We start from the raw sequence: 12,903 nt of genomic DNA, 5'->3' as shown, positions 1-12,903 counted from the left end.
TGGAAGAGGGGTATATGAGAAACCTTACTTTTAAGGGTTTGTGAGAGGCTAGATAAGGGATTTTGCATCTAAGAAGGTTAAAACTTGTAAATAATTGCATTTTCCTTAGTTTTGGATCATATTGGATGATTGTTGAGAGTCTAGGATTCTGGGAGTTAAAACATTATATACTTCCTTTGTAAAATAGTCATTTTTGGAGTCCAAAAAAAATGCATAGTTACAGGACATCATATACTTTCCAAAGAACCCATAAGCAATCTTTTGGTATGTTGAAGAGAAGAGAAATGGGTGTCTAAATATCCAAAAAAAAATTAGTTTTTTGGGAAAGTTGAGAGAAAAAAATTCATTTTCCTCGTTGGAGGGCTAATTGGGCACAACTATGCCTAGAAGGCTAAAAAGAGGGATAATTGGGCACTTAAACAAATTATTTGGAGGTAGTAAAAATATTCCATACCGTTGGAATCATTTGAAAACGTGTTGGTTTGCATTTGACCTATTTGAGTTGTTTGGGTGCTAGTAGGCCTAGGGGTTTGGACCTTGTATTTCCCTTATAAATATTAAAGGTTCATTTATCACACCCTTCCTTTGCATCACAAGTTAAAGCACAACATTCATGATCAACAGTCTGCATGACATCCTAAAACCTTGTGTGAGGATTCAAGAAAGATTCATCAAGGTATCATGTTCAATTTTAAGCATTGTTAGATTAGATCTATCATTTCTCTCAAAAGGAAAACATTATACTTCAAGGTTAATTCACAACCCAAGGTTTGACCTAGGAAATCCCCCATCAACAAGCCTATTTTTCATCATTTTTTGTGTAGGAAATTGATTCAGGAGTTACATGTGAAGAATTTGGCAAAGTAAATGATGTCAATCAACTCAAATTTTGATGGTTTGTTTATAATGATAAAGAATTTGGTTGTTCCATACACCTTCTTTTACTATTTTAAAAATATCATCGACCAAAATATTGTACAACAGTAGTATGGAGTGCATTTCATCTATTTTATGCCCAAAGATTTCATCATACCACTTTCTTTTCATAGGCGACTGGTCAATTGCTCTGTTTGGGTAATGCATTCCAAATAGATACAGTTGCATACCATTTATATATCTTGAAAGACTTTTATCCTGATGGCATTAAATTAAAATTCTTTCTCTATTTTCTAGTGATCTCTAGAGTAGAGGTTGTTTTGCATTGACTTGGGATACATTTAACTTGTGTTGTATCTGCGGAAATGTGTATCCTAGGTCGATGCAATGCAACCTCTATTGCACCAATACCAGATAGAAGAGAAAGTACATTAATTTAATGCCATCAGGATAAAATTCTTTCAAGACATATATTAGGTATAAAAGGAAACCTACCCTGTCATTTGAAGGGGTATACGTACAATTCAAGTGATCTCTTAATTGCAAAAGAAAGGAAGAGATAGTTGTAAAAGAGATATTATGGAAACATTACATAATTTAAATGAAGGCAACCAAAATAATGCAGAGAGATAAAAAAAAAATCTATAGAGAAACTATTTTACATACCTCAAATACAAAATTTTAGGGTGGAACAATAAAAAATGGCAAATCAAGGAAATAATGAAAGATCCACACCAAATTCTTATACAATGCAGTCTAGTTGAAGGATTTTCATTCAACACAAGATAGTGAAGGGGTCATTATGATTATTTATTTGAAGGTTCATAAGTTAAAGGTAGTCACTAACATATAAAGAGTGAAAAAATTGAAGAGCCCGATGAATTGCCAACATAGCATGAGGATGTATGATGTTAGCAATAGCAAAATGATATTATGATGGTGGTGAAACTACAAAAAGTTTTGATCATATTTTTATTGAGAATGAAAGGATCCACCTTGAGCTCATGAATTATAGGCATCATGTTGTAGAGTATCAACCCTTTTTGAACAAGGGTGTCACATTTTTGAGGCTTGATCAGTGCAAGGAGGCATTTTGTGTATAACTAGAGAGGAGAGGTCAATGTCTTTGTTTATTTGCCTACAAAACAATGAAAGAGGTCCTAATCAAGGAACATACACGTCCAAGCAAGGAGAGAATTTGGATTTAGGATAATTCTATGCAAGAAAGGAAATCAAGTTATAAAAGATAAAAATCAACAAATGTAAAGTGGATCCTTAAAAAAGAGGAACAATTGACAACTATTATTCTTGCTCCACAATGTAGAGACAAGAAGAACTAGGCTATTATGTTTCCTCCCAAGTATGATTGCACATGAAATCGTAGTACCATGAATGACAACGAGCTCCTAATAGGTAATTAAGCTACCAATGTCATATAGCAAGATAAAAACATAATTGGTTATAAATGTCATTTAGAAGGGATATGATGAGTGTATGACTCATTGTCACCTATTATTTAAATGTTACTAGAACTACAATAAGTTGTTGAATTTTAATCTCCAAATCATTACATTCATTAGTGGAATAGTTGATGATGCTTGAAAAAAGGATTGTCCTAATTTTGTTTATTGTTTTTTCTTCAATTTTTCAAGGGGAGAGTAATAAAGTTGGCTTTAAGAAACTCATACAAAATTATCTCTTGTTGTGATATTAAAAGTTGTTGGAAAATTCATAGATATATTAGACAATGGGGGAGGGGATGTCAACAAAGGAGGAGGATAGAAACCTAAATCGATGTATATCACTTAATAAACCACTTGATATTTAATCAACGTGTCTATCATATGAAAGACAACCGATACTAATTGACATGTATTAGTTAAGCCCGATAACAATAAATGTTCACAGTTAATATATTAATTGATATTAATCGAAGTGCATTGGTTAAGCCTGATAACAATCGGTGTTCATAGTTAATATGTTAACTGATATTAATTAGAGTGCATTGGTTTTAATATAAACTGATACCAATTAGTATTCTATGCTATGATATTTACAACTGATAATTATCGGTAGTTAAGCATTGATCAAACTTTGCAAGTATGGTTGAATATATACAAATTTAAGAATGATCATCGATCAAATGAAGGAACATTAGCTTGAAGTCTTCATCATAGTTTATCGATAGGATAGATTATTGAATGAGAGACTTCATTTATGTCTCATTCAATCATTTATCTTACCGAGGCTATCATGCATTAATAGGATAGAGGGACCTTATATCAAATCAAGGAAGGCATGAGAGTGATATATGTATTAGTGTAATTATTATACTTTTTGAATATTTATCCTTAGCTACATTTAGACAAAATTACAAGTTACATTCAATATACAACCACAAGTTACATCACCCTATCTACAAGTTACATTCAATATAGGACCACAAGTTACATCACCCAATTAGGGTCAGACCAAATTACAACTTACATTTATAGGGCCTGTCCTATCCACAAGTTACATTATATAGGTCTTTCCCAAGAAAGACATAATTACAAATTACATGTATTTGGGCCCAACCCTTAGTTTAATTTATATAATAGATAATACATGTGTATTTTAATTGTCATTGACAAAATTAAAATACAATAGATAGGTATTCGAGCTAGCTACTATTTCAACACATTCTAACACATGTATCTATTTCTTTGCAATAATTAGTAGTAGCTACATAGACTAGGATGGTACATAAGTTCTTTTCTAATAGTGCCCTTCATATGCAATTCTTTCAAGATTATTTAGTTGTATCTACCTTCTTAGGTTATACAAATGGATATTAGATTAGGTTATGTATCTACTTTCTTGCTCTGTAATTCTCATTGTGTTTAATAAATTTTTATCCCTTTCATGAAAAAAAAGGAGGTTGATGATAAATATCTATGTTATCTATTAGTTGATTCCCATGCCAAAACTTATCACACAAGCTGAAATATGATAATCTTGGTTAAAAAATCTCATACAGAAGAATAATGAGTTATGTCTTAAGTTTCATTGCATGGTGTTATGCGACATTGGATAAGTTCACTATTGTTGATCATGAAAGATGATGGACTAATCATGGATGGTGCTGAAATTGTTACGACAAACCCAATGGAGCCATGGTTTACTCACAAAGTTGATCAATATGAAATTTCAAGAAGCTTCCTGGGTTCCATAACAATTGTAGCTATGGTCTGCTTCACTCAAATGTCATGAAAATGAAAAGTGTTAAGATCAGAAAAAAACTGTACCTCTCCCTGCAGGTCGGCCCAGATGATCGCTATTGGTAAATGCTAATGTTCACCACTTGGGGCTGGGGGGACTCGATAATTTTGGGTTTGGACTCAGCAATTACTCCCAACAATTCTTCGACGACCAACTTATTGATATATTATGATGCTTCCTCTACCCAGAAAAAACTGGTTGTGGCTGGGGTTTGTCACTATATTATATATTGTATAGATAGTCAACCACACCATGACCACAAAGTGGGGGGCCTTCAATCCTTGTTCAAGTTCCTTCCACAATCGAGTGAAATATTCCTCTTCAAAGATCTTGTGCTTTGTTCCAGTTCCTACAAGAAAATTCCACCATAAGAACAAAAACTAGTTAACAACTTGACCAGTGGTTCCTGCCTAAACAGCTATGACCAGGAACAAGCAATGAGTAGTGGCGGAGGCAAGGCTAGGGGATTCTAGCAAATAGAGGTGGGAATGTGGGTGGGAATACACTTTTGGGGTGGCAACGAGAGAATGGGAAGAGGCCGTGAAAATGATTTGAAATGTCTTGGTCTTTTTTTCTTTTTTTTTAAGTAATGCCCATTGTCGTCAGAATTTTGAAAAACGTAGGCACTTTTTGTAAAAAAACACAAATGTCGTTGCCAATTCCTTCTCTGTCGTAAACATATATTGAATTATCGTTGGAATTCTGATGAATGCTAGCAATTTTTCAAAAAAAAATCAAATTTGTTCACAATATACCTTCTCCGTCGGAAACCGCCATCGAAAGTTTAGGGAAAATGTATTAGTGCAAATACATGTTTTCCCCATGAACACGACTCAAAATAATTTGGATATGTTCCTCTCCAAAATATTCAAGAAAGTAAGCTGCATTATGAAAACCTTTCTCATAAACCCTAATATATTTTATTTGAATCTTTCTATTTTCATCGCAAAGGGATTTCAACTAAGAATATATCAACAATGATCCTAAATCCTCAATCTTGCAATCAATGTAGCTAGACAAATCTCCTTTCACTATGAAACCACTAGGAACTTGTGATAAAGCATTATAAGACACAATTCATTCTACCTTTACAACTTCCATAGGTTCAAATGTAATCATCAATTTCTCTACTGATTTAGAAGGCGATGCCATTCCAGATAAACTAGATTCGTAGTAGGATTTTTCAAAGAAACACCTTATTTTATGCATGCTACCTCGTTTACCAGTTGAATACTCAATTGCACACTAGATAAGTCTTCACTAACCTTCAAATTAGATTGATCTATCAAATCATAATACAACTTCGACTAAAATCAGCTAACAATCCTTTCTTAGCTTTGCAAGCGCTAAAAAATTCTTTCTCGTATGCATAAGGGTAAAAATAAAATGAAAACTTACTTTTATCCTTTTTACCTACTGTATTAAATGCTCACCTGTTAGGGTTACAAACCCTAATTATATCACTTAATGATACATAGAAGTAAAATTGGTTGATAACTGATTGATAGAAAGTTATCAAAATTTCACGCATTCAAATTCTCTTACCGCTTATTCATTTCAAGGGGTCCAGCGGTAGGTTTTCTGTTATTCTGCCATTAGCCATATTAAAAAAAAGCTTAATTCACTAGTGCAAGATTCTCAACACTTGGTGAAGGAATATTTTCTTCTCCAAGTGAATCATCACTCTTCTTTTTCCATATTCGATTCATTTCTTCTTTGGTTTCTTCGATATTGACCTTCTGCTTGCCTTTCTGATCTTTAGAAGGGTTAACCGGTTCGCTCTTTTTGGATCTACAAAATTTTTCCATGTGTCTCGGTTTATGACAATGATAGCAAGCCATACCAGATGATCTCCAAGGTCCTGCATTACCTCTCCTAGTTCTTCTTCTACAATTTATAGCCACAAGACCAAAGTTGTTACAAATGGTGCAAATGACATTTGTTACCTTTTCCATCTCAAATGAACTAAACCTATTGTTGTAGGGTCTTTTCCAGTTCATGTTACCCTGGTTATCATAATTTCTCATCAAGTTTCCATTTGGCCTTGGATGCATCTGCGGTACAAGATTATTTGCTCCATATCTGCATTCAACTGATCTATGTCCATACATTTTGCATGTGAAGCAATGACCTTAATATTTCTTGGACACATACCTAGCGTTAGCATTGTAGCTTGCATTTCCATTAGGTTTGTCTCTACAAACATTTATAGTATGACCAAGTTTATGGAAAACAAAACAAACAGGTTTAAAGACCTTCTTACCGGTAGGCTTTTTGGCCTTAGGAGTAGATTTGTTCTTATGAGTGTTTCTCTTAGTACCCAAGGATTCTCCTTTTTTAGATGTGTAAAAACCAAGTCCAGAGGTATCACCATTCATCCTTTGTGATTGAATTTGATCTTCTAGCAAGGTAGAAATTTTGTTGAACTTTTCTAATTTCCCATTTGCTTTAGTGTGCTATCTAGTGAGATATTCATTATGCTTTGACAAATTCTCTCTCAGAGATGATGCTAATTCAAGATCTAGCTGCAAGTTCTCTTTTTCTTTTCTCTCTGCATTCAAAGAATCATTCAAAGTAGCATTCTCTTGCTTGATCTTGGAAATCTCATGATCTCTTTCCTTGATGAGATCTTCAGTAGTTCTCCTGGCTTCCAGCTCTTGACTCATGTGGATAGTAAGAACTTCTAGCTCTCTCCTCATATTTACCTTTTCATTGTTTAGTTTTTCAACTTCCTCAGCTAAAGCATCAATATTGGCCTCATCTGAATAACTATTATCAGATATTTCAAACAGTTGTTCAGTTAGCTCTCTCCTTTTGACTTGAGAAGCTTTCAGTTTGACCCTTAGGGTTTCAAGTTCATTCCTACTAGCCTCAAGTTCTCTAGCCATCTCAAAGTAGCTCATATCCCCCATGGTAGCTTTTCAGTTTCCTTCCAAGTGATTAGGATTTAAAGAAGTTAGGCTCTGATACCAATTGATCGACTTGTAAAGCACTGTGAAGGGAGGTGAATCAGTGACACCAAAAATAATACTACTTTAAACATTGACCGATAGATAAACTTAACAGGTTTGTTAAACAATATGCATGTAATCCAAAATGATATAACAACATCCAAAATAAGTAAAACATCCACCATAACACAACTACTTATATGTGGAAAACCCAAATAGGTAAAAACCATGGTGAGATGGGAATCACAAGTTAACTATCTGCAACAATAGATAACTAACCGGTTAAGGTCTACAAAGTGCTATGCTAGGAGCGAATTCTGTTAAAGATCCCAAAGCTTAATTAAAAGCTATATGCTGTAAAAGGTAGTACCCTGTAAGGAGTATACTCGATAGAGGATTTCTGAATCCAAAATAATGGATCATCTGGTTAGAGGATTTGAACAATGAATCTTGTTAGAGCTTACCTCTTTAGGGGATTTGGCTGTTGCAGTGATTAGAAAACAACAGGTAGTGTGATCTAGTAATAGCACAACTTGCTTGTATAGATCCTGTTCTGCATACTCAACACTTCTTTACCAACATACTCTGCAACTTAATACTTCTACCTTCACAAATAACATATCTCCTTCGCTTCTGATAAAAATAATTCATTGTGATGTCAATATATAGGCATTTAGATTTCATGTCAGCCTCTAGAAATCATAATACAATTTCCTAGGTGCAGCGTATATGGTGAAACAATCATAACTCATCACAAAAATACCACCAAAAATTTTCAGTAAGGACAACTCATATCGACTAGTGATAACTCATCACATAATCAATGAATACCAGTTGGAACAACAATACCAGTTGGAGTTAAACATATAAATCGTTTATCCTTTGATGCCCCTGTGATAATCTTGAATGGATCTTTAGGTTAATGTCGAGTTATGTATATCCACTAGTTGTCTCCATGTATATACCGGTTGTCACCATGTACTAGTTAGATATCAACCTCTACTATACTGGTTGTAATATAAACAACTTTGAAGTCACACAGGAAGACAATATGAATATATGTGTGTGTATGTGTTTCATCAATGACAACATCTAATGAAGTTATTCATTACAATCATCATCAAGCCAACACATTGTATATCACTGATACCAAGAAAGGAGTTCTGAAAGTAGAAAAACAAACCTATGATCAATTGTCCAAACTTGAATTTCTTCCTTTTATCCTTCTTAATTTATTCAAGGTTATGAGGCACTGAGAGGGGGTGGTGAATCAGTGCAAGCAAAAACAACTATAAATTTGATCACCACTTTTCTAAATTTAAAACTTAACAAGCATGCAAGGAAAACAACCACATAAGCTAACACCCAATAAAGCATGCAACTCATAACACAATGTTTTTCACGTGGAAACCCAAATGGGAAAAACCATAGTGGGAATTGGTACCCACAAGATCAACTATCTGTAGAATAGGGATCTGACTGATTAAGGTCTTACAACTGCTATGTTAGGAGCACACTCGGTTAACAAATATTACAGTAAGTCATGTTATGACCAACCTTGTTAGTAGCTACCCAGCAATGGGATTTAAACAACAAAAGTTAATGTGTGACTGTGTTAAGGGATTTAAACCTTCATACCTATGAAGATCCTACTGCACCATATTTGGAGTGACCTTATAGGAGGATTTTATCTTCCTGCAACTGTTAGGGAACAACAAGTGACTAATTTGCATGTAGAACCTTTGTGCCTCATTAGATTCGCTTCAAATCTCCTTCTAACACTGACATGATGCTATATCTTTCACCACATAATCACATTCACAATTTTGATCTCATATCTCATACATCATCACACACTATGCTCCTTTTAATAAGAAACTCTGCTAATTTGGCTAAGAACCTTTGGACCAATTTCCTAGGTTCAATATATCTAGTCAATCTTGCACATTAGGCTTTCCTCATGTCGACCACAAACAACTTGACTAAAAAATAAAATGTTAAGTCTACTGATTTAACAATCTAGGTAACTCTGCTCTATCGGTTAACTGTTCTTCAAGACTGACTGCTCTCCTCATCATAACTCGCTCATTCATTTGAATCTGCCAATGCGGTGTGGGATATATCTACAAGTATCCATTTCCAACATTCCAGTAGAACCAAATCACCTAACTCTTCATCGATCACCCATGTCAGTTTTCTGAATGTAATACTGATCCTCATTTATCAGTTGAAGTCATATTTGTTGCTTCACTGTTAAACTGTCTTCTGTACCACTTATGCTTTACCGGTTGGCCTCAAAGACTTAGATGACTATCAGAACATAGTTGCCATCAATGACAACATAAAACAAGTCATCAATCAACCTATTATATAATGTCATCATCATCATCATCGTCATCATGCCAACATACAGTAGGATAGGTCTCTTTGAGTGTTGTATAGAGTACTTTAGTTTAGTTTATGTTGTCATAGATAGCATGAATTTTGTTAGGTTTCCATGGTATATATGTGAAGGCTCGTTTAGGTGGTATTTTTTGATTTTATCTTATGGATAGTGCCATATAGGGCATCAAGACTTTGATAACAAATATAAACTATATATGCAATATTTAAAAAAAAATTATTATTATTATTATTATTAATAATATATTACTATTGTAGTTGTCAATTATTAGAAAAAAACCCAATAAATTAAAATAATAACTAATAAAATATTTATCAATAGAGAAATTTAAGTAACCTAAGTTACAACACTTATATTTGTAGTCAAATCATATGTAAAAAAAATACAAACACGAGATAAAAAATTCTTAATTTTGTAAAATTCAAAAATCCAATTATTATGACACATTTATTTATGTATTAAGGAATGTAAATATTTTATTAAAGTAAGTTTTCACATTTAGAAAATTGAAATATGTTAGTTATAAGAACACGATTTATTATTTATTAAGCATTTACATTGGTAGTCAAATGACATGTAATAGGAAAAAAATCCTAATCTATAAAATTGGAAAACCTAATTAGTATAACAACAAATTCTTTTATGTATCAAGAATGGTAAAAACTATTTCAAACTTTGAAAATTGAAAAACATATTACCTATAATAAATTTTCTTCATTCCAACTAAAATGTTCTGTTGAATATTTATGTTGGGGTGTTATCTCCTTATTTGTGACCCTCTAGACTCATAGCTCTACATAAAAAATGTCTACCCTTCTTTTAACCCATCTTTTAATGAAATATAAATATCATGGTCACTTTAATAAAAAGAAAAAACAACATAATTTTTTACCTATTATGAAAGGTGGAATGACTAGTTAAATTTCAAGAATGTAAGAAAAGATTTTGTTTCATTTGTAAAGTAAATAAAATAAATCTTTCAAATATAAAATGAAAACTAAAATTTTAAGACAAGCTGTAAATTTACTAATTATAGTTGATTGATAAGTTTAATTGTACCATTTAAAATTAAGCTATAATGGTAAACTAAGTTAAATTATTGAATTTGGTAGATAGAAAGAAAAGCATAGGAGAGAAAAAGTCTTACTTTGTAAATTTGGAAAACCTAATTATCATAACTATCCATCTATCAAACCTAATTGTTATATTCAAGTTTAGAAATTTGAAAAACGATCCACTAGTTCCTTATTAAGAATGGTGAAGGTCTTATGGAAAAGGAGTAATTCACAGTTCTAAAATGACTATATTTGCATAATAGTTTAATTTATATATAATTTCTATTGAATAAATATTAAGTCTCCTCCTATCCCGATGTAAGTTTAGGAATGAACTGCAGTGTCGGAAAGCAAAAAGAGAAAAGCTTAGGTACTGCATTGCATTTCTTTCATAGAACTACTCAACAAATGATTTGTTAAAATGTAGGCTTATAAAAGTGATAAGAATATTAAGCCTCTTCATAATAGGACATGTCATGAAGAAAAAAATAAGTCTCTTTCTGTCCATACATGTGGTCGGTTAGCAAGGAAAGAAAAGATTACGGGATGCACTGCTATTTATAAAAGAGCTACCTACAAATTGATTTGTTAAATTATAGACTTATAAATGTATTAAAAATACTCCTTAAAAATTGATTTCTTAAATTATAGACTTAAAAATATATTAAAAATAAAGAAAAAAAAGAACTGCAGTCAGAAACAGCTATCCAATCCTTGGAATTCACCAATATATTAATGCCTTCACACCATAACTTAGATACATTTTAGAAGGAAGCTGGATATTATTTCCCGTATTCAGTATTGCAGCAGGCTGCCAACTTCTGTTTGCAAAAACGAAGCAAAATCCACATACATGTCCCCCGGGTAACTCGGACATTTACTTCCAATTGTCCCTTCCCTTGTGGGGCATTTACTCACAACTTTACGGTTATCAGCGCCAAATTGACCGGCCACCACCCAAATACAGTCCAGCCATGTCCAGCTAACCATCTCGTTGTTTGCAGTGCCCAACTTTTTTCTTGTTTATAAACACCAAACGAGCCTCTCCACTCCATCCATTCTTCCCCATTTCATACACGCCTTTTCTGCCCCCCTCATTTTCTTCGCTTCATTTACAATGTGTTCCCTGCAAGCTGAAGCCACTGCCCAGGCGGCAAGCACAAAGAGTCATTACAGAGGAGTAAGAAAAAGGTCTGAGGACCGATTCGTTGCCGAGATTAGAGACCCGTCCAAGAGACGTTGCATATGGCTGGGCACTTTCAGTTCTGATATTGAAGCGGCCCATGCATATGACCGGGCCGCCAGAGCCATAGAAGGCTGCAAGGCCAAAACCAATTTCCCACTTTCCGCTTATCAAATTCCTACGCCCGTCAAGAGGAGCGCCGCTTACAAAAATCGTGAGCCGCTTAAACAAGTCCGTGTTCCGTCACGGATTAACACCAACATGGTTGCCAGAGCCACCCCTCGGCCTATCTTACCAAAACCTTCAATGTGGACCATGTTCCCACCGGAGCTTCGGAGGCAACAGCAATTGGCCAGATGCAATGAGAAAGCTACCGCCCATGCAATAGTAGCGATCCATGAGGGCTGTAAAGAAAGCTATCGCCCATGCAATAGTAGCGATCCATCTTCCTCTGCCGTCACAGAATGCAGAGCTTCTCCAACAATAGGTGGTTTGGATTTGAATCTTCCTGCGCCGGTTGAAGAAGAAGAATGTGATCATTCTCCCAAAACGCTCTGGCTGCTCAAATGATTGAATCTTCGCTTGCTATCTCTTTCATTTATATTGATTTTGTAAGGCTATTTTGGGCTGTTTTGGTCTTCTGGTTTTGTATATTAACCTACTAGATGTTATCCAGCTTGTTCAGCGCTCCGTTCCTAATAATGTTGTTTGCTCTTTTCAGACTGCAGAACAATGCCGTGTTTTATTTTCTTGTTTGATTGTTATCAAGTTTTTCTGATATTGGAATGAATAAGTTCATTGTGATTTGTTTCCATGCTTCTTCCTTGCTCATTATTACCATATCCTATCTCCACCTCAATACAAATATAATAATTTTTTTCCAAGAGATCTGTTGGTAGATGCCCTAATGCGAGGGGAAGCACATACAAATGTGGCCCCATACAGAAAGCCAAATTGCTCTTACAGACTTGAGAGAGCAATCTTGCCATTACAGGAGGAAAACACAAAAGGTTTAAGGGTATGTTGAACTGCATTGTCAGGACAGTCAAAGATGATGGAGTTTTGTCTGTATGGGATCTTTACAAAATTATGCTTATATTTGATCAGTTCCATGAGAGGCTTCTGGATGAGATGTTTTTGGCCAAGGCTCCAAGTGATTTCTTAGCAGGAGCA

General features: G+C 34.2%; 1 protein-coding gene across 1 annotated transcript; it reads left to right on the top strand.

Annotated features, from left to right (window-relative positions):
* Positions 1–11,664: 11,664 nt before the first annotated feature.
* LOC131047094 (ethylene-responsive transcription factor 3-like) lies at positions 11,665–12,300 on the top strand. Its single transcript, XM_057980926.1, has one exon. It carries the CDS (start codon positions 11,665–11,667, stop codon positions 12,298–12,300), a length of 636 nt encoding a protein of 211 aa, XP_057836909.1.
* Positions 12,301–12,903: the final 603 nt, after the last annotated feature.

Source organism: Cryptomeria japonica, chromosome 11 (assembly GCF_030272615.1).
Source record: "Cryptomeria japonica chromosome 11, Sugi_1.0, whole genome shotgun sequence".
NCBI classification, from domain to species: Eukaryota; Viridiplantae; Streptophyta; class Pinopsida; order Cupressales; family Cupressaceae; genus Cryptomeria; species Cryptomeria japonica.
Note: the sequence above shows the minus strand (reverse complement) of the source record. Positions and strands in the feature narration are given on the sequence as shown.

What these genes read in the sequence shown, in the direction of transcription:
- LOC131047094 (XM_057980926.1), top strand. Translation starts at nt 11,665, where the DNA reads ATGTGTTCCCTGCAAGCTGAAGCCACTGCCCAGGCGGCAAGCACAAAG.